This window comes from Syngnathus leptorhynchus, chromosome 19, assembly GCF_054491065.1.
Source record: "Syngnathus leptorhynchus isolate UIUO chromosome 19, UIUO_Slep, whole genome shotgun sequence".
In the NCBI taxonomy this organism is placed as follows: Eukaryota; Metazoa; Chordata; class Actinopteri; order Syngnathiformes; family Syngnathidae; genus Syngnathus; species Syngnathus leptorhynchus.
The window spans coordinates 6,625,139-6,648,128 of NC_141213.1; the positions used below are offsets into that span (position 1 = coordinate 6,625,139).

Sequence of the window (22,990 nt, forward strand, 5' to 3'; positions counted from 1 at the left end):
AAAATAAGGAATGATAAAGAGGTAAACAGCCCTCAGACAGGACAGCAGTCAACACTGGTGCTAATGAGCGCTCCAAACCTGTTAGACACACTGCTGGGCGACAAGCCAGTGACGTGAAACAGCGGCTTGCAAACACACAAAAGCGCCGACAAGAGTCGTGCCAGCAAAAGCGCAAGGTTCACGCTAAATATGTATTAAGGCAGCTTTCCCTTGGCACAATTCGACAAGCTTCAACGCCTCTAAATATGGTGGATATATTTTGAAATGGCGTGTAAAGCTTTATTATTTGATAAAGGCTTTGTATTTTGTCAGGAGGCGATTGGCACGTCTTGGATCGAGTTCAAAATTCGGTCAGAAGTTTTTCTGCGTGAAATTTGTGTGTTCTCAGAGTGTTTTTTAATACACTGATGACTCGAAATTTCTCATATGTGTGAATTGAATTGTATGTGCCCAATAAACGACGTCTGGGATTGGCTTCAATGGATCCGCATGTAACACTGAACACAAACATGTTGAAGTCAACCATGTTTACAGCAAAGACTGGGCAGACAGCCATTTTAATGGGGTAGACTTGAATTAATTATTCCCTACTTATCAAATGGCAATTAAGATTTTGAACAATTATTTTAAAATGTACTTCTATAAAGACTTTATTATTATGACCGTGACATTGTAAGTCTCAATGTTGAGCTTCTTCTTGTGACTTTAGGAGGACTCTGTCGGAGTAACTATGCAACATTGTAATTTATGACGTCCTTTTTGCCCTCGCAGTTCAATTGGCATTCATTTTCAGAGCCCACGTTGGATTTGAAAAGACAGCTCCCGACAGGAAGTGTGTCTCCCTGGTCTTAATCTGATTGGACAAGGTCTGTCATTTATGTTAACTGATTGGCGGACAGGAAAGCATTGCGCATAGCAAAGCAGATGCTAATTAGAACCTGAACATCCATCCTGAGGGCACTAAAATGGAGAGAGGAATGAAAGTGGTCAGTGGCTGGAATGAGAGATTAAGAGATATCGGAGGGAGGGAAGTGAGAGAAAGTGCCAAAAACAGTTTAGGTAATTTATAGCCTCGGTGATGAAAAGTCTGCATGTTACTCCACAGAAGCTAAATAAGAGTTTGACTTTGACAAAGGAGTCAAGCTGAGCATTTTCTTTTTTTTTTTTTGACGCACTGGCTAGTAAATCATTCTGGCCGTCAAATATCAAACTGCTTCCATTTCCTCTCTTTTGTCTCGGATCTTCTTAGTGCATTTAGCCGCAATATTACACACACATATTCTAATATGACTCAATATAACAAACGGATGTATACTGTATTTTAATACATTTACTATCGTGGATTGCGTCATGAAAGATGCATGGTTCTAATACTGTACGCTGTGGAACTTCCGAATTTCAATTCAACCGAAATATTCTGGAAAAATAGACTAAAATAGTTCCAAGTTCAAAAGCATACAAGGTGTCATGCAACCTGTCCACAAAATTTGAATACTTTAGAACAATTGAAGAAGGACGTCATGTTTGACATTCCAACCAGTAATAGTGAGAAAGGCTTCTGTCGCAATAGTGGCCCTTCTATCTTTGAGTTTGTATGACTGACATTCCGCACACCAGCCACGTCTGTCACCGACTTGGAGCTCTTTAGATGCAATTTTTTAAAACCAAGTAGCAGTACTTGGGAAATTATAGTCCCGAGTCATTTTTGCCCCCTAAAATTGGTGGTGCCGTTATGGTACCGGTATTTAGCGCAACCTCCAATTTGTCACTCTCCTTCCTTCACATTTGGAAAGTGACAAATAGAAGTAAGTCAGTATAAGAAAACCCACTCTTGGTAGAAATAGAAAAGAGATAGCGAAGAAAAGAGAAGGCCATAAATGAGATCAAGGAATGTGATGAAGAGGGGAGGAGTACATATTACTTCTTTTATCAAGCTCATCACGTCAGGACCAGTACACCAGATGCGACTTTCTATCCTTACAATTGTCTGCTCATCCCCTCCCATCCACCACACTGTCTATCTTAGTCTTCTCCTTGTTCTATATTAGATGGATTGAGGAAAAAAAAAAAGACCAAGACAAGGAAAAAAAAAATCAATAGGCTTTCTCCAAGGTTCTTCCGGTCTGGGATGGATGGCTACGGAGCATGAATGAACGCTAACAAAGAGTCTGAGTGGGAAGAATATGAGGTGTGGAATGAAACTAGCGCTGACATCATGATGGTTGCACAAAAGAGGAAACCATCAAATGTATGACAGCCAACATACCTTTGAAGGAAAATCATATGGAATCATTTCATAAAGTCGGTTCTAATCATTTTGCTCACTTGAATAAGCTAATATGCTATATGCACTTATCTGGATCTCTGGAGCATCTCTTCACAACCAGCTGCAATATTTGATGGAGGATCCCATCACATTTTGCAATTTTGGATCCCGAAGCTCTTATCCAGGAACTTGTCTCAAATAGTAGGAGTGGGATGACTGTTTCAATGAGTTATTAAGGCACAGCGCTTTCCATTTATTTTATTACAGTGGCTTGAGTGAAAGTGAGTAATGTGTGTTATGATTGCACGGGAAGATTGAGCTGATTACACAAAATTTGAAGCCTAATCGAATCATGACATTTTTTTCTTTTTGTCTTAAAGTCACATGCTTATAGTATTATTATCCCATACAATATTTGCTGAGCACAAATTTTCAGCCCAATTCCCCTTTGCTATAGTGCAATTACTGAATGTTTACGCAGTGAAACGTACACATTAGACTGAGGTGACCCACAGTATTATGCACCGCTCCGAGAACGATGTAATGATGATATTAAAGGGAAAAATCTCAGTGATTGGGACTTGAAATATTGAAAATAGCTAATTAGGTGACCCAATTAGTGTGAGTTGCTGACAGACACAAATAGAGGAGCAGTCGGTGTTTAATTACCAATTAATTTAACACTAAGCCTTCCTTCTTCTACTTTATCTACCGAGAGTGTGTTTTTGTTTTTTTAGAATTTTGATTTTTGGTAAATACTGGTCACTGGTAGACTTCCACACAAACAATCGAGATGGTTGTGATACTTGAACTGCAGCCATGATCAAACACAAGTGAGCAAAATATCCAATCAAAATCCTCATCTAGTGCACTCAGCCAATCAAAGTGAGAGGGGAAGATTAAGGTGACGGAAGAATGAGAGCTTGCTGAGAAATTAGGGCTCCATTGTTTTTTTGGATTTGAAAGCCCCGATGCAATCACCTCAACAAGCAGCACTCTGGCCTCTGAATGAGAAACAGTAGAGATGAGCTCGTTCCGTGCCGATAATGCTAATGAGGACGTTAAATTGCGTGTGCGCGTGTAATCGACAAATTGCAGCTTTATGTCACAGGTCTAATGAAGGTTGAGCTCAGTGTGACACTACACATCCACATGCTGCATACAACTACAAATTATCCACAGATAGTCTGACACGTTAAGGTCAAACCAGATTCCATCTTTTTGTCTATGGATGTGTGCGCTTCTGCAGGGACATGATATAAAAATACTTTTTTTTTATGACACAATGCAGCTTTTTTTGGATTGTATTTGTAATATGTCCTCACCCTTCAAAATACTTTAGTATATTTCACTCAAAATGCAATGTTGTGTTCTTTTTTTTTTTGGGTTCTGCCAAAATAGCCAGGTAAAACTTTATGATTGCAAATGAAAATGCACAATAGAGTGAATCTGCAATAACCCAACCATAAAGCAGGAAGGGAACAGTCTATTAGAAAAGCTGGAAGCAGTGCAGTTTGAAAACACTATTTTAAATTGATAAATGTCTGACTGTCAACTAAAGTTATTCATCCATTCGTCTTCTGAAGCAGTCTATCCTCACGAGGGTCGCGGGCGGGCTGGAGCCTAATCCAGTAACACCCTGAACTGGTCGCAGGGAATTGTTTATTTTTTATATCATTGTTTATAATGTCTGACAGAGCGAGGTGTATGCGTCTTAAAAGCTGTGATTTGTGGTTATGCTGTTGAATTACTCACTAATTATGGTCACATGACTCTGCAAGGGAGTAATCGGCCGGCAGAGTCTCAGAACAGCAACAAATATTTATTACACAATCCTAATTCCTTTTCCAAGCTTATTGCCTCTCTCTCACTCATACATGCGCACACACATTCCTGTGAGTATGAATTCATGCAATATTTACACTCTACTGTCAGAAAGAGGGCAGAGTGGAGGCTAAACTGAAACGCCAGAAAAAGCCCGATAAGTGGAGACCAAGGTGACAACCTGCCTCCTAATAGAGAGAGATTGTAAATCCAAATGTTTTGACTTGAGTGCATGATCAGAACACACAAAATATGCGTTGGCACTCCCCTGTAGCCTTTATTTTTCATAAGTACTGTAAAAACATTGGGTGCTGTGTGAGTGTTAATAATTTGGCACCTGTGTGAGCTAAAGATAAAAATAGTGACATGACGCAAAAGAGACGGAAATCTCATCAAGGAGTGTGTGGCTAGTGCACCTGCTCCACTCATTAGTTTACACTCGAGCAATAAGACAGCAATTTGGAAATTGCAGCAACGTTTGCTCAAAGCTTTACGACGACATGATGGAAATGGTGCTGGTGATGATGACATGTAACATAAGCGTATGGTCATGATGAATTGGAAAGACATAAATGAATTCTTTAGACGTGCTCTGACAATTACGATTACAAGCAAAGATTGATGGTGGTCCAGTGTCCAACATTCTCCAAACTGATTTTCATAACAATGCACACGGCATAGGAAAAAAAAATACCGCAACTCTATTTTCATCACATTTCTATCCATGTTAACGATCAGCAGCATCTTACGATGGATTTGCAAATTCCCCCAAAAGCCCTGATGATTGAATATATTCGCTTCTATTTCATTTGGTCTCAGTGAATACGTCTGTTCTTCAGTATGGCCAGTAGTCCGATCCAGAGGCAAGAGCAGGGAAGGAAAGATGAAGGCAGGGACACAAGCATTTGTTTTCATCCCAAGGTCAACCAAACACATCCCCACACAGGCACACAAATAGATAGGCCACTTCAAAAAAGGAAAATGACTACAATGGGCAATTTACCCAGAACAGGCAGGGGCGATGGCCAAGCCACAGCTGCACATACACACGCACACACACACACACTTGTGCACCCTCATTCACGCATACAGCTGTGCCTCGGGGCCAAGGTTCTGGCAAAGCATCATTACCCTTCCCTGGAGGTGATACCATATCCCAGCATGCATTTCTCATGAGAAGTGGAAATTACCCATGGGCCATGCTGAGAGGCAAAAGACTGTGTCCTCTCCTCTGAATGTCTCCTTGATTCCTTCCTCCTTAAATCATTCCATCACTGTGGGGCTGTCATTAAAGAATGTTTACCGTCCCATCCTCTTAACACAAAACTTTCTCAAAGACACATTTTTGGCTACCTCTTGACTGATTGGACATAGATTGATACTATTCATTAAAATGCATCTACTGTATAGCAGGGATGGACAACTACTACGACTACTCCTCTTACTACTGAATAGCAGAATGTGTGCTGCTGTCCATGGTGCTGAAGCTACTTTGGGTCACCTCTTGGGGCAGGGATGGACAACTACTATTCAGAATGTCTGTTGCTGTCCACGGTGCTGAAACCGCTTAAACCCAGCAAACCACTCACAGTCAAATAAAAACACCATTCATATTCATAGATTTGCATCTTGACATGACATTCCAGACATCCCACTTCAATATAAGTGCTATTTAAATACACAGCCTCTTAAAACACAGTCAACAGTTACTATTGCATATTTTCCCAATACTTCTGCTGCAGTAAGATCAGTGCACAAACGATGAAAAGCACTTAGAGAACAGAAAATGTGGCTGGTAGCCAGTAGCCACAAATGTTTATTATGTGCAAAGAAATCTCCCTGCACTTGAGACAATAGTAATCCCCAGGTGTGGTGTAGTAAACAGTGCAGTGGCAGGTTCTTTCACTTAAGAGGCTGTGGAATCCCCAGTTTGCATATAATCCTGTGGTCCAGAACCTCTCACACATACAAACACAGTGTGCACTTAGTTTACCGCTGCCTTAATTTCCATCTAGCGCATCTGTCCCATGTGTAGAATCACACATAAACAAAAAAAACTACACAAGTGCACATGTGACAGTAACAATGTGCTCATTTCAGCTTTTCGAAAACACATAAACCACAATAAACCACATATACTGATGCTGCAGCGCCATCACCAGAGTGGTCTATTTTTATTATTTTTTTGGCTTGTGCTCTTTTCCTTGTCATAGATAAACCGATTTTGTAGTACACAAGAGCATGCTAAAAAGCGTGTCACTGTGGCAGCCTGCGGGTTGGCATGGGCAACTTTCCCATCAAAATAAAGTATGGGCAGAAGTGGCGGCCATGTTAGCAAGGGAGAGAGTGCCTTCAATTGTAATGGAGCAGAGCTGTTAGCCAAGCATCCACTGTAGGCACGCAGCTAAAAACATGTTTTACCTTGGATGGATGGAGCATTTTCATACTACTTAGAAAGAAATTCCAGATGCAGCTCCATATGTCGTGGTAGCTTTACACAGTACGTTACTGCCGAACCCTTAAAAAGTGTTAGCTCATAAAAACATCAATGGAAAGTCCCGTCTGTGTTCTCCCGGTAGCATACTGTGGGGCTTATTGGCTCTTGTATAAGGGTGAAGTCAAGCAAACACATGGGAGAAACAATATACGGCAGCCTTGTTTTTGATCACTGTGTTGCGTCTTCCATTTGCCTTCCCATCAATCCGCATCTCTCTAGGCCAAACTTGCCTCTTCAAGACGTTAGTAACACACTTGTGCTTCTCTTGAGCTCTTAAGCTTTGTAACAATAAGCATCCACACCCACTGCTTCCACCTTAGTGGTCCCTAATTCCCACTCTCCCTGAGCTAATGTTCCTCTCCCCCTTGTTCTTCCTCACACACCCCACCCACAATGCCTCACTACTTGTTTCTTCTTCCTTCCATCTTCTTAATCAAAGTCTTTTCTGTATTTTCCTTCCTTAGCAATTTGTTGTGTGCCCTTACTTCTTATAGCGCTTTAAGGAGACCACACACACAACAAACAATCCAGGCAACCACTAATCTAAATTATGAAAGCACTACTCTAAATGACTGTATGCACATTGATCCACTTTCCCTCTTCACCAAATCCCTCTTCCTTTTCACTGTGCTTCTTTATCCCCTCCTCTCACACTTTGCTTATCTCACGCCTCTTCTTCCTGCTTCATCTTTGCCCGTTTCCTACTTCCTTTATCCTTCCTCCCCTTATCTACTTAATCTACCACCTTCCCTTCCTTTACTCCCATCATCTATTAGGGCTTTGGGAGTTTGGTGTCCTCACTTCTACTCTGCAGCTGTCATGGCGCCCCAAACAGTGTTGACAGCAGTCACATACACACACCCTCACTTCCAAAATCAACAAAAAAAAAACTTACGCGGATTACATTGATTGTATGTACACGCATTGGTGCACATGCAAAAATAGCCCCCGCCTTCACTCAAGGCATTACTCGAGTCTAAATTGCTCCTAACTCATTTAGCACTCCATGCAAGCTCAGCTAGATCCAATTATTGAAAAAGAAAGACTGGAGTTGGAGTAGGCAGCCAGTTAACCTCGTGGCACAGAGAAATGTAACACGTTCTGTAGTTACAATTCAATTAGATTAAGCAGAGCGAGAGATTGTGATGGCTTGACAAAAAGCACAACTGGAGAATTTGAAGCCAATTTTGTGCAGCACAGGTAAACTTACACGACGATGTCAAAACAGAATGGATGATCGGTATTTCCTTCTGAATCACAACAAATGAAAGCGTGGAGTGCCTAAGATCCTCCGATCAGATTCTTGACATGATTTTTTATCATCTTACATTCATAACCCAAGGTTATTGACACATCAAGACGGGAGCTTTCCTCTTATTGGTTATTGACACCTGGCTCATCAAGACAAGATGACCCGATCAGCTTTCCTCTTCAGTGTGCTCTGTCGTCACTCATCAATATTTCCTAAGATATTTCCCCAAGGCGTATACCGAGAAATATACATTTACCTGAGATTTCCGAATGCATCAATACAATCCAAGTTCACATATTGTAGCGCGTGACACATTTCACTGTGAAAGAAAATCTTACCTGGGGTCCTTTTGAATGGAGTCAACAGAAGGTGAGCGCTGCAAGGTCCCTTCCGGCGGCAAGGCTGGCCCAGACTTGCTGTAAGGTGATTCCACCACCGAGGGGCAGTACTGCAGGGTGCGGTAAGGGTCGGCCACGTAGGGGTCCGAGCCGTACATGTCCCCACCTCCCCCGCTTGTTGTGTAGCCCGGTCCCACCGTGGCATAGTTGTTGGTCCCGCCGCGGCTGTAGTTTCCCGTTCCGGTGCCGTGACTCCCTGTTCGCTGCAAAGGGATGGAGTCGACACCGGGGGAGGAGGGAGCTATGGCGGGAAAGTAGGGACAGAGGACATAACTTAGGACATGCTCATGGAGACGGTGGGAGAAGTCTACAAGGACAGTCGGTGAGATGGAGAGCAAATGATAGGGACAAACGGGCATGTCTCCATATGGATTGATTGATAAATATTGGCCACATGCCCAGGATTAACAACAAGACCAATGTTTACCGCGGGGATTGGAAAGAGGGAGAGAGACAGGGAATGACAAATATTGTGCAAAAATCATTGAAACAACTGCTACTAAGAATTGCACTCACATTTAAAGACATTCCTACTTTCAGGAACATTTTTAAATAGATACTAAACCCCACTTGAAAACGAGGCACTGTTTCCTTCTTGTCATGTAGTAGGAGAACAACTGGATAAACTTTGATACGCCCAAATAATGAGACATCTGCTCACGAGCGGTAACGACTGAAAAGCATAAAAAGCAAATGTAAAAACACCAAGCTTTATGTGCTTAGCCAGAGATGGGAATTGAATGGGGAATTGCTTGGTGATGTAAGCATTCTGCTGGGCCACTGGAGCTGTCACCTTCCTTTGCTCCTGTGTGGGAGCAAAGCAGTGGCGATATATCAAGGTGTTAATGTGAGTCTGGGGGCCTTGTTTCTCTGGCTGTAAAAACGCTACGAGAAATAGTGACTGCGTGTGTGGTCGTGTCTGTGCGTGTGTGTGTGTGTGTGTGTGTGTGCGTGTGTGTGTGTGTGTGTGTGTGTGTGTGAAGTGTGGAGGCTGATCCATCTCATCTGTCATTAGAAGCAAGGTAGACCAAGAAACCCCCCCAAAAACACAAACGTGCACACATGCAAAGGGAGACTTAAATGCAATCTTCAAAGACTGTGATAAATCACAAAGGGGATCAATGAGAGGGTCGTGATTGACTGGAGCTTTAACACAATCCAATCAAACTGCTATTAAAGGAGGATTAGCCTTTAAAAATTGAACTTGAATTAGAAATCAGTCAACACGCCAGACGTGAATAAACAATTCCTGATCACACCTGTTCATTGTGAAGTGATCTGTGATATTGCAGGATCTGACCCTTCCAGTGAATTTTATATTTGGTGTCTTAAAGAGGGAGACATTGGTCAAATAATATTCATGAAACATAATGATGTTTTCACCAACAATTGGTTCAAATCACGTTTGAAACCAGATCATAAAAGACTATTGTGAAGAAAAGGCAAGAACAAAGGCAGCCTCAGCAGAACTAATGAAGCGGAACACAAACAAGTGCAGGACACAAGATTGTTGAATGACCACCTGTCAGTTGACTAGAAGGTTATTTGTTGGAAAACATCCGACATACCGGAACTCATTTAGAACATCGGATAAGAAATTGGTGTAATTAGTTACTTCTATACTATTAGTTGATTAAACTTGGTCTAAGAGCAGGACAAGATTTTTGGTGTGAGATTTGTTTTTTTTTTGGGTCTGTATTTACAGTTTGCGGTATTATTCAAAAGATGTTCAATTGGCTTTGACTGTGTTTTTGTGTGTTCCAACAAGACCTCAACAGATCTTCAAATGATAAGAATGAACGTTTTTGTTTTGGAAGTCAAAGGGCGTCGCTAATTGCAAATGACTACATCCTCGGTAGAGCAAAATGACAGTATTAATTTCACTCGCATTAAAAATAAGACAGCAAGCATCGAGGGGGGGGGGGAGACGCAACGCGGTTGTGTACGACAACGCAATCCTAACAATATGGTTGCAGCTGCTTTGTAAAACCATGGTACATGTTGTTCCTGTCATATCACAACATACTAAATATTAACAGCATATTTTCATATGCAGTTGCACAACAACAAGCATGTCAGCGCCGTTTCTAATCAAGTGACCGGTGAGTATACATCCTCGGCTGTCTTAAGTGTTGGCTTCAGAGTACTTTGCTTGTTAGTGCTCTCTTGAGATGTGGCACACACTTGTTCCCTGTCATCATTCCCTTTAACTCACATACTCACCTGCTTAACACATCAGAGCAACCCTTAATTACTGTTTTTCGATTGCTTGTATCAGACGAGCGAGTGAGGGGAAAAAAAAAACACCGTGTTATGCGATGAAAGTACATCAAAAATAATAAAGGTTATTCACATCAAGTTAAAATATGAGGGGGAAAAAAGCAAAGAAACTATAATCCTGGAGAATTTGGGGTGGGCAAACGGCCAGTGATAGCAATCCAGGAAGGTTTACACTTCTAAAATCAAATAGATCCAACGCTCATAAATGAATAAATAGTTAATGGTCTCAAAGTCAGTTGGACAAGTCTCCAGCTCACCGGCAACTATAATAACCAGCACTATACTAAATGGATGAACAACTTTGATTGTTGTATAAGGTTTTTTTCTTTGCTTTAATATGGCCCACTGAGGACTTAATCAAGTGAAATGACAACTGATACAAAAGAAAAGCTTCCAATGCGCTGCACTTTAAGAAAAAGGAAAGCGATGTGGGGATGAAACTCTTGTAGTGCGGTGGCCAAGGCAGAGTAAGAGGGGGTAATGAAGCAGAGTTACTCCCATCAGAAACAAATCCTGATCTTTTCTCCCCTTTTTAAATTGTCTCAGCGATGCCTCCATCTTCTTGAACGTCTCATTAGTAGCTGGAGCTTTAGGCTAACACCACCAGTGTTGGAGTAAAACTGCACCTTCCAAGGGACTTGACATTGAAATTGGACAAATCTCCAAGCAGGAAAAGGGATTGGTCGGGCAAGCGCAATGAAAAGAAATAAGATGACCAGCATTTTATGCCAATTCAATTGTATAGTTTCGCTTTGATCGAGTTGGAAAAAGTTCCTGAACATTCCATTTTGTGGAATACTCAATCTTCTTATTTAGTTTCCTTTTCTCCAACCTTAACAAAGCAGAGTTGTATCATTTGTCTTGGTAACGGTGTGTTCTGGCTGATAACTTGACCTTTGCCTGCCTGAAGGAAATCAGCATTGGGGGGCTTATTTAAAGATGCATACGTGCCGTTCCGTATATATATTAGAATGGTGTATCTTGACCTTTACAAAGAAATAATATCTAAAAATGGGATGACTTTCACTGTAGAAAATAATATTAATCTAAACCTTCACTCATACTTCAAAATGTGGAATGTTTGCTTCCACACGCTTTGGTGTTAAGTCAACATATAACTAGCAGATTAGCGCCATTTTTTTTGTTTTTGACATAGTGATTTCAGGACAAGCGCCAGTGAGCTTAAAAAGAGCTGCTGCATGAAGAAGTATAAGATAGGCAGAATGGAGTATAGAAGTTGAAGGGACTCAAACCACTTCTCAGAGCTTTTTGTATCCATCCTCCTTCTCACTTTCATCTCTGCCCGCATTTCTTTTTCCTCTACTCTGTCTATGTCACTCTATTTTGCTCTCATGCCTTTATTGCCTTTTTCTCTCCTTTCTTTATTTCTCACCTCCCTCCAGATCCTTCCGTCTCCATCCTCACCCCATCCATCTTTCTCTCTTACCCGCCTCATGCCTTTCAATCCCCAGCCCTTGCTCTTTTTTGAACTCCCTCTATGGTTCCTGTTTTTTTTCCCGCCGTCCTCTCTTCATCATCTATTCATCCCATGTTTTTCTCGCCTTTCTTCACAATCACCCTCTGTCTCTCCATCGCGCCGCCTCTATTGTAGCAGGAGAAGACTGTGATCAGAGCCGAGGACATGTCCTTTCTCTCGACACGCTTCAACGCTCAGCACGATTACACAAAACCTCTCTCACTCTCTGTCCCCCCCACCACACACACACACACACACACACACACACACACACACACACACACACACACACACACACACACACACACACACACACACACACACACACACACACACACACACACACACACACATTGGCTCACAACTTCTAAATATCAACGTGATTGACATGGTCTAAACATGTATGCCCCTGGGGCATTTTTGTGTGCAGTGCATTGAGGTCATGCAGATATAACCTTGGCCACATCAGCGATAGGTGAACACACATGGGCCAGTGTGCACACACACACACACACACACACACACACACACACACACACACAACACACACACACACACAAACAAACGCACACACACACACTTGGCTATGGAGGAGAGGCAGGATTACTTTCTCCCTGGTTAAAATCCCTAGGAGTAGCTCCAGGGCCAACACATAGCTCTTGATGTTCCAGAGCTAGAAGCAATGGCTGACACATACAGGCAAGGCATACAGTATGCAGTGTTGCAGCTGTAGGACACTTGTCTGGATGAGGCAAGTTTAATGTCCATGGAGAGGAAGGACAAAAGTGGAAGTCATAGTGTTAGTGTTTGTGGCTGATACCATTTATATGATATAGGGCATTCCAATTCATGATACTACTCTATACTTTGATAACTGGAAATAATCATCTGATTATTTGGGGTTTTTTAGACCACTGCACATAAAGAGGTCCGTGATTATCTGCAAACATATGTAGAACTCGCTGCAGTGGTGGACCTGGGAGCAAGGATGTTTGTGCAAACATTACCTGGCTGCCTCAGTGGCAAGCAGAGTATGAACCGTCCATTGCTGGTGATCATAAATTATTGCAAAGCATTCCTGCCTATTTTTATTAGCATTATCATAAATCTTTTTTGACATTTTCCTGAAATGGAGATTCTTTACTAGATGGTATAAATAGTGCTAGAGTTGTATTTGGTGCTCTCAAAGAATGGAGCAAACAATCTGGTCCAGGTTTTGTACAGGCTCTCACAGACTCTAAATGGGCTAGTCTTAGCGTCCAAGCTTTTATCACAAATCACCCAGCGAGCACACATCCAAACACAAATATAAATACAGAAAGTGATCTTTTAAGGTCGGGGGGGAAATCTATGCGAGTGCTTTTCCAGCGTGACTTTTTGCTGTTATTTAAAAGACAGAGGGTCTATCAATAAACCAGCAGGATCAAGGGCCAAGCAGAAATTGATCCAAGCCAAAGGTATCTAATCACAGTTGGCCTGGAGACTGACACAACAGTGACTGGGGAGCTGCTTTGGCTAAAGGCTCCAAAGATATTGCACTCTAGCCCAAATGCATTTGTCAGGATGAGAAAACACTACTTAGTGCTCAACAAAATTTCACAATACTGGAAAACCGTCAAAAATGATCTAATGATGCAAGTATTCCAGAATCATAAGGCTATCCAAAAATACTACAGTTCACTCCCTTGTGAATCAAACAGAATCCATGAAAACAACAATAGATAAAATGATTTTTATGTCACCTCTTTATTAAATTTAATGTGTTTGAATAAAAAGTTTTATTTTACCCCCCCACCTCAAGCAGAGTCATGCTTCTCTTATGCTTGGAGCCAGCTCTGATCAGGGTTACTAAAATATTTCAGTGTGCACACCATCCCTTTTTTGTTACCTTTCTTGCTCTCCAGGAAGGAAATCATTCTCTCCATTTAAGAGGTGCCATTAAATGTTCCTGCCTTCTGGCTAGAAGAAGCCAAATAAATGCACCATTTCCCTCCCAACTGTCTCCATCTTTATCACCCTCCTGTCCTCCTTCCTCCTCTGACGATGAGCTCGTCCTTGCTCTCAACACTCTTGACTTACAATTGAATCATTTAGTGAAATTGGATTCACTGGATTCTTTTGAATACCTTTTTTAGATTAAGATGATCGGTCAAATGATTGAGTTTCATACAGAGGGGCTAATGAGACATCAAAAGGGATGTAAACAGCGGGAGCTTCCTGACTGCGCTGCTTGAAATCAAGGAGGAACCACCTTGCATGGAACTGCAAGCAACAAAGGCAACCCACATTCCAAATCAATTTGTATCATGTTCATGTAGCAAGCTGAGCAATAGGTCTTATGTTACACTGTTTGAGAGAGAAAAACCATATGTGAAAGCAAAAGACGTTTCTATGTGGGAATAATCTCTTGAAATAGGCCACATTAACCTGCGTTCCTCTGGGGCCTTGGCCTGGTTTAATCCATGAGCGCACACTGAAACAATACCCACACACATACAATAATAGATTTGTGTGAAAGGGAAGAAAGAGCATCCGAGGAAAGCTCAAGTTGGAAAATTGTTCCTAATCAGTAATCTCGTTGCTTGGAAAACAGAACAGAACATGATAGGGACGAGGATTGGCTTCACCTATCAAATCCAGCGGGTGCCATGATCAACAACCAATCACACAGGTCACCAATAATAATAAATAACAAATATGAGAGCCCACATTTCTTGAATAAATGCCATCCACCAAGAATGCAACAATTATTGACGGAATAGCGCTAAATTAGCCCTCTTTTCTTTCCATCACGAGTGATAATTTGTCGATTGAACCATTGCAGCTTAATAATGTGAGTGTGCCATTGCCAAGAAATGGCAATGTCACATAATTAATGACTTTGTCGTCACTGTATCAGCACGGCTCTTTTATCAGTTCATTATGTGCAGTCGTTTATGTAATACAAATCCAATTTTGATGTTCTTATAGTCACGGAACATGCAACATTAAATTGTTCTCTTCTTAACTAAGGTTTAGGCTTTCTTGTTTATCTACCAGCTAATGTATTTGAGTTGAAATTGAGTATAGACACAATTGTTAGGCTGGGAAATTTTGGAGAGGCGTCTTATGAAGCTCAAGGCTTGTAATTAAGAGCACAAGCTCCTATTGAATTTTGGAGCGTCTGTGCAAATTTCCTTTGTGTGTTTTCTTACAATCATGCACTTATTGAATTAAAAGGCTTCTGAGGAAGAAAGTTCTATCGCGTGAGAAGAGGAGCACACCCGATGAGCCATTAATGTTGAAGTGTACCTAGAAAGCAGGGCTATGTGCTTCAAGGTAATTCTCATCTCTACTTGGAGTGAGTGAAACTGATCAACTTCAATGCCGGTCTGAAGTGCCATATTTATGACCATGGTTCTGACCCATATGCTAATGATAGCTGGCTAATGACATCAAGGGAGCTGTGAACATGGCGGAACCGACTTGGGTGTTTTCATGTGGGTATGATAATGTTAATGGGATTAACACAGCGTACCTAAACCCGCACTGAGATAAGCGCAGTGAGGCCCTATTAAAAATACATTGGCAACAATGGAGTTACAAAGGGAAGCGGAGGGAATGAAGACGTCTTAGAGTGAACGTGAGCTCGATAGTACGACGGAGTGTCGCTCCATCCCATTGAAAACTACTATGTCAAATAAATACACTGCCAATAATGAGCAGTATGGTGTTTTTTTTGAAAAATCCATGCTGAGGAAGTTTGATTGGTTTATTTTACGGCATATATCATTCAAGTAAAACAAATAAATAAACTGGGGTAGCAAGGCTTGGACATCAACATTTAAACCTGAACAAATCAGAAGCAAATGCACAACATATGAAGAGTTTAAACAGGTCGATGTAAAAACTGCCTACCAGTGTTGTTGCGGTAGTGGCCAGTGTCGGGCCCTTGGCTCTGGCTGAGGCTCCTCATGGGACCCTTGTGGTAAACGCGTTCCTCATATATGGGGTCTATATGGTGCTCTGGGGACCCCAAGGGTCGGAGGGGCTCCTGGCTATGCTGACTACTGTAGGAGCCTCGAGAGCCTGGAGTGAAAAGAAGAAAGGAAAAAGTTGAAAAGTTGTAAAATCCCTCTCTACATATCACATTGATTTTAGAGTAGAGAAAGAAAATGGGTTTCAGAAGCTCCATGAAAAAATATGACTCTACGGGATCATCATGACCTTGAGTGCTGAAGAGGGCCTGCAAATGTATTGTTATGAAGAGAATAGAGTGCAGTCATAAGAAAAGTCATGAATATGCTCAAATTGAACCCTTGTACTCTAAGACCTCAACCCATATTGATAAGGGGGTAATCAACAGCAGGCCTGAAAAGAAGTAGAAACGATGGATAATGAGCAGAAGAAAAAAAAGAAGGCTGTCACTGCTTTTCATTCTTTGCTGTTTGTCAGCAATAAAATAATGAGAGGTCCTGTGTTTGGCACCAGGTCCAAAATCACAGGGCGGCCAAAACATTGACAGCGGGTGTTTGTTGATTACACTGGTGAACAAGCGTAAGACAAGGTCAGACGAAAAGATCCAAATAGAAGGAAAAAAAATAACTGGAGAAAAAGAAAATCTAAATTTATATACCCTTTCACACACACACAGTAGAAAGCCACGGGTAAGAGTGAATGAGAAGGAACGAGAGCAAACGACGGTCCAGTGGAGCTATCGTGTCACATTAGCTCTCAGTCGATGGCGAGTTCAATGCAGAGGAGGTTCGAGCCTCTGAGGAGGAAGAACAAGCCCTCTTCCATGATTTAAACCTCTAAGTATTATGTCAATACATTTTGGATGATTCGGTGCCTTCGACTTTGTACAGGTGCATAAAAGCAGTCTTGGGTGAGTTTTGTGCGAAAGAAATGGCAATTATCTTCGTTAGCAAGATCCATCCTTACCATATCTCTAACCCTGACAGAATAAGCCACAAAGGAAAAGAATCCTTTCTGCCAATAAAGCCTTCATTAAAACATTTCATTCTCGTTTTAATGAGGAGAAAAACTGCTGGCAAGATCCATATTAATCTCAATACTATTGCAATTACAGAAGCCCCACAGACACGACCAACGTCTGTCTGCAAAGTGGTACTATCGGCACTCGCATTGGTTTGAAAGATCCATTTTTGTTGTTTACCTGTGTCTCGCATTAAAGACATTACATAGCACAAGATGGAGAGATATTGAACAGAGAAAGAATATATCTGTGCTGCGATGACAGAGACCAGAAATCAGCGGGAAGGCTGTAAAACGACATAGATTAAGACAGAAAGTGTCCAAATTTGCAAGTTAGCCAGCTAATAAAGAGTCAAGACACACCCGCTTAACAGCATGACTCATCCAAGTTGGCTTCCTTCATCTTTGAAGTCTCTATCAATTGGTTTTTATTTCTTGATTCTTTTTTTGTACTGACCTCTTTCTTCCAAGAGGGAAAAAGAAAAGAAGAAACAAATGGTGCCGAAAATAGCCGTCCCATGATGTTTAATTCAGTCAAATAAGAATTATAAAATGTATGAATGAACATTGGCTCCTTTGTACCTAAGTGATTTTTGTTGTGCGAAAATAATTCAAAGCAAATGTTACAATAAATTCATTTGCAGTATATTTGCTATTATTTTCCAATTAGGTGACTAACACAACACAGTGTTCAAAATAGCCGCGTGGTAAAAAATATATATACGACGACCAAATGACAAGGAAGTGAGGAAACAAGGGTAGTCTATTCTTTTCAATGACTCGACTGTATATGTACTTCCAGCAAATGTCATGGTCTGTTAATTCTGAAATAGAGCAAAGCTTTATACTTGACCATGCAAAAGGATCACAAGTGTGCCTCAGGCAACATCATTCAAAGTCAACAATTCAAGTGTCGCTGCTACTACACATGAATGACTTTCTTTCCTCATCCCGCTTTGCAATTTTCTATGAGTTACCAAGTCAAGATGGGAAGAATTAATCAGTGGACTATTGTCATGATTCACTCGGAGTTGATTTTTTTTTTTTTCTTCTCTCATTTGGCTCTTCAATGTGTCCCCTAGGCAACAAAGGAGTCAAGCAATTAGAAGCACTGGAGACTCAGCTCCCATACTTTGCGTATCCTGCACCGTTTCTTTATCTTTACAATTTGCTGGATTGTGGCCTGCACTCGTATTCCACGCTGCTCCTTGTCAGATGTTTTTTCTTCTCATTGTGTTGCTTGTTTTCCCTGCTAAGTTCTGGCCATATTCTGGTATCCCTCCTTGCTGTACTCCATTCTCATTTGTCACTTTTAGTTTCCACTATGGTGGGTTCTATTGTTCCAGCTTGTCAGTAGCGTTTTATGATTATGAGTCTTTTATTTTTGTTGTTTGCGGAACAATGCTATACCTACTCGTCAGTAGCACTTTTATTTGTGTTTTATTGAAATAAAGACTTTGAAGCTCTAGTGCAAAGTGCAGTCTAACAGTGCAGAGCATCAGTGACGTTTTCTTTCTTCTAGTATTTTCATACTTCATATTCAAATCCAAATCCAACAAAATCCCATTCCATCATCTGGTTTCAGCCGGTCTAAAGTTTGATCTACCTTTGTCACCAAATTGCCAAGTGTGCCAGGAACAGAACAGAAAACGCTCTTGCAAAGCAGAAACGCCTCAATAGCAATATATGACTACATAATAAAAATGCATTGCTATTTTTTCCATCCCCTGTATTAGGACAAATGGTTCCATCTCTACTTGAAATCACACTTACACCTCCGTCTTCCGAAAGCAGCCTCAGTGTGATCTTTAAAATCCAATTGAATCAGGAAAAACACTTGCAAACAGTGACGTTGTATTTTGTAGAGTGTAGTTGGCTCCCAAAACATTTTGCAGAGTATCATGTGGACGTAAATCTCAAGAAACTAACCACAACACGCCGACGGTCTCGTTCACAGATCAGTTAATTCAATCGACTTAAACGCAGCACTTGACCTTTTTCAGAATGGCTGAGCGAGGCACTGATATGCAGCAAAGAGGGTCCATCATAACCCAGGTGCTTAAATAACACTAGGCCTACACACTATCGCACACACACAGTAGTATTGATATCCGTATAGATTTTCCCACAAGCTGTTTTTCTTTTAGCGAGCCAATGAATGAAAAAAAGCCAAAGAATGCTTTTGCTGGAGATGCAAGTTTTCATTGATAGCTCTTCCGAGTGAACTCCAAATATGTTTGACTCGTATCCGTAATATGAACATTGAGCAAGAACAACAATTTAAATTATGTTTTGTTAATGAAGTAGTAAAAAAAACGGATTTAATTTTCAAGTTAATATAAAAAAATCTGATGCCCGAGGTAAAGCAGCGATTTTGTTGAAATGATGGCTATTTCATATGAATTAAATAACTACCAGGAATTCCTGAGAGGTAAATAAAGTACCTCGCAACCTACCTGCTAATACAATACAGCCCATGCAGATCATAAAAGTTTTATGATGCGGACAGCACGCACTCAGGAATAAGTTATTGCAAATAAAGTTTCCCATTGAGATCAGCAAGTTGTTCAAACAGCATCACTGACTTACCAAGCAAGTGCAAATGAATGGCAAATTTACAGTTGCAATGCCTACTATAAGAATTTACGTAACGGAGTACGATTGGATTGCGTCTCACCTGCTAGACTGCCGGGCCTCTGGAGTGTAGCAGTTGCGTAGAGCTCATGGGAAATCTTGTACTGGTCGGAAGCATGGTGAGCTGCGAGCCGTTTGGGAGACAAAGTGGCATAACTGCCGATGCCTGAGCTCATCTGCAATGCCAAGAAGTAGTTCTCAGTCAAATACTGCTAAATAAGCTCAGGGAGTCAGAGAGATAAGTGCAGAAAGAGCTCCAATTACTTCATTCACTCTCTGTTGACAACCAGATGTATATGCATTTTGCTACAATTGGTTCCTGTACTTTTCCATTTGCACACCTTTATTTCCATTTGCACGTGGTCAAGTTTCCTAAAGTGGCTTTATGCATGGAAATTGTCACTTTGTGTAAATCACTTGAAAGCACTTAGCATTATATAACTCGGTGAGCTCAAGTGCCACACAAAAGTCTCACATTTGTCCATTGTAAACAGGCTTTCACATTTAGAACAACAGTATAAAAAGCTGCTCTTTGACAGATAAGGCTCCATTTTGTACTTCCTAACAGTGCATTAAACTGGCAGCCAGAGTATGTCTGAGGAAGGTCTTTTACCTGATGAAGGGGTGATGATGATCCTGCCCCTCCACCTGTGGAGTTGGGTGGAGAGGCCAACCTCAGGGGAGAACCTCCACCACCCCCTGTTGTCACGGCAACGTTGCTACTAGGAGACAACAAACATCATTCCTCCGCAAAATTATTTTTTCCAACTTTTAAATTTCATCCCATAGTTTGGGAAACCCAACATAAGGTCGAGATCCCATTTCCCACTGCAATTTATTCCCAGTCACCCGTGTACCTGAATGACTTAGCCAGTCGATTAGCGGGACACTGTTTGCTGGGGGAGGAGGATGAGGAGGAAGGCAAACGTTGAGTGGTGGAGTACCCCAGAGAATCAGACGCCGATCCCAGGCGTTGGAGTTTATTGGGAGAACCTGGCCCTGAACCGCCTCCCCCGCCACAAAGAGGCGAGTTGACACGCTGGGCAGGTAAGGTGGAGCTGGAGTAATAGATGCCTACAAGACAAAGGGAAGAAAAAAAAAAACAATTGACGTTCTAACTACTGCATTGTTGACATTGCTGTTTCAATCGAGACGTCAATAAATTACGGATAAAACCCAATCCACCATAGACAAACAGTCTCTGGCCACAACATTAGGCACACCTGCTGTCAAGGAAATTTACCACAACAGGCTTCGGTGACAATAAAAACAGTTTTGATTGACACTGTCAGTGACTTATTAAGCACAGTTTGCAGTGGAAAATATTGGAATTTGATCATACTGTGATCATTTTCTCTCTTCCACCGCCACAACAATAATCACAGTATGTCTCTGACAGCGTCAATCCAAAGCCAGCATTATTTGCTACATTGCTTTCAATTTATTACAGCTCATTAGAATGTGCAGGTGATACACAATAAAGCAGCCATTCTATCATTTATGTTGAGCGTAGATCTATATTACACTAGAGTCGTAGCTCATCAGGCATAGGGGACGTCATAGGATCCCGACTCTAGATAAATGTCAAAAGATGGATGAATAAGATGATTGTCTTCTGATTAAGTAGAACAGAGAATGTAAGCTGCATCGTTTTGAATGAGCTGCAGAAAAGTTTGGACAGCCCTAATGTATAAATTGTCATAAATCACTTCCACCATCTTACAAGTATTTTTTTTTTAAATCTAAGGTGCCGTGCATAACTGTCAGCGTCGTCAAATTTTAGCAACTCGGCAAACTGTCACGGGCCGTCAGCTTGATTCATTAATATCATAAAAGTTATGGCTAATTGACCAGAGGCTCGAAAAAGAGAAGTGGGAGAGGTGAACGCTTACCCGACCCTGCTCCACTTTGTGATTGTTGCTGCTGGGCTGCACGGCTCGAAGTCACCTAGGGGGTTGGTGGAAGAAATACAGTGGAGGAAGGATGAATAATTCCGTCATGAGGGGAATGCAGGGTAAATGAAAGGGAAAAAGAACAGGGAGCATTAATAAACTTTTATGCACAATGACTTCAGTCATATCTTTGCACGAGGAGGTCTGCATGAACCTCAGAGAGAACGTAATGAAATCCCCACAGAACACAGAAGGGGGATTCAAACAGACTCTCGGAAGCAGACGATGAACTCGGAGGAGCTGCTCTGACCGAAATAATCTCTCATTAAGCCTTGTTGTACCACCTACTCAAAGTCGAGGAGACAACTCCAAAGGCTTTGTGTATTAACATATTTAATATCATGTTTTGTCACATAAACCCCGTCCGTCATTGGTTATTTAAGCCATCAAAGTTAAATAAAGTTGTGATTCAAATCCCTCGGTGTTACATCAAAATTCATACCAATGTTTTGTTTTAATTGTACTCTAACTGCTTCATCTACCCAACATCCAAATCAAAAGATGATCTACAGATTTCCTCAGCTATTGTGAAGCTGGCTAAAGCCTAGATGAAATGCTAGCCACGAGGTCTATTGTGAGTCGTTTCCCCACATGAATTTGGTTGGATTCCTGAGTACAAAGTAATGCTTTGCAATTAGAGAACAAATGTTTTCCTTTGTGTCCTGTTCTTTGAAAGATGAGAAATGCACGGTTGGAGTCCTCCGCAGTGTATCCCATGGGCACGCTCTCATTTTTATTATCATGTATGTATCATGAAGAATTTTCAATAAAACAACCAGGTTCTTATAATTAGGGCCCATTAGCATTAAACGGCCTATTGGCTTTTGAATGATGCACGATCCATGCGGAATACACATCAAAACCAATTTTGGCACCATGTTGAGATTTCAACTCCGTTTACGAATAAACAAACTTTGAATGTGAGCCAAATATGAAGCGGCTCCTGTGCACAGAACACACATCAACATCATTTCTACAAATCGGCATTCAGCGATTGTTTTGAGGCAGGTGGCAACAAAAAGTGCTGCAGAACAAATCACTTTTCACATTTGGCACAATTTCTGATTAAATTCTCATGAGAACTTGCTGCCTTGGTCTTCACACAGCGGTGGGAGGGAGAGGACATATGCCAGTGCTCAGCTGAGCCTCTCAGCCTTATGTTGATACTTAAAGCTGTAAAGGTGATCCAGATACATTATTACTCACCCGCAGCAGCTATAATAGACCATCACGCAAGCACACAGTCACCTTGAAGCAGCACTGGTGTAATTTCACTTTGCGTTGCAAAACAAAATAACACCAAAAAAAAAATGCTCCTTTTTTTTCTGGCTCACCTCAATTAATGGCAAGTATAAATTACATCTAAAAGAGGTGTGTGCACAAAGGGTGTACACGTATGCAGAATTGTTGCAACAGTGCAAAAAAGCCAACCC

At 41.4% G+C, this 22,990-nt stretch overlaps 1 protein-coding gene across 8 annotated transcripts in view; it reads right to left on the minus strand.

The window, feature by feature from the left end:
* The window catches only part of ctnnd2a (catenin (cadherin-associated protein), delta 2a), a 114,543-nt gene that overhangs the window by 36,800 nt on the left and 54,753 nt on the right, over nucleotides 1-22,990 (minus strand). For 7 of the 8 annotated variants that reach the window (XM_085939463.1, XM_085939467.1, XM_085939470.1 and 4 more), the window contains 6 exons: nucleotides 21,498-21,552; nucleotides 20,463-20,679; nucleotides 20,219-20,327; nucleotides 19,649-19,781; nucleotides 15,892-16,062; nucleotides 8,178-8,478 (listed from right to left, as the gene is read on the minus strand). In XM_085939463.1, coding sequence (XP_085795589.1) covers nucleotides 8,178-8,478; nucleotides 15,892-16,062; nucleotides 19,649-19,781; nucleotides 20,219-20,327; nucleotides 20,463-20,679; nucleotides 21,498-21,552 — 986 coding nt within the window. The remainder of the gene's footprint in view (nucleotides 1-8,177; nucleotides 8,479-15,891; nucleotides 16,063-19,648; nucleotides 19,782-20,218; nucleotides 20,328-20,462; nucleotides 20,680-21,497; nucleotides 21,553-22,990) is intronic. The other variant, XM_085939466.1, reaches the window with a different exon arrangement.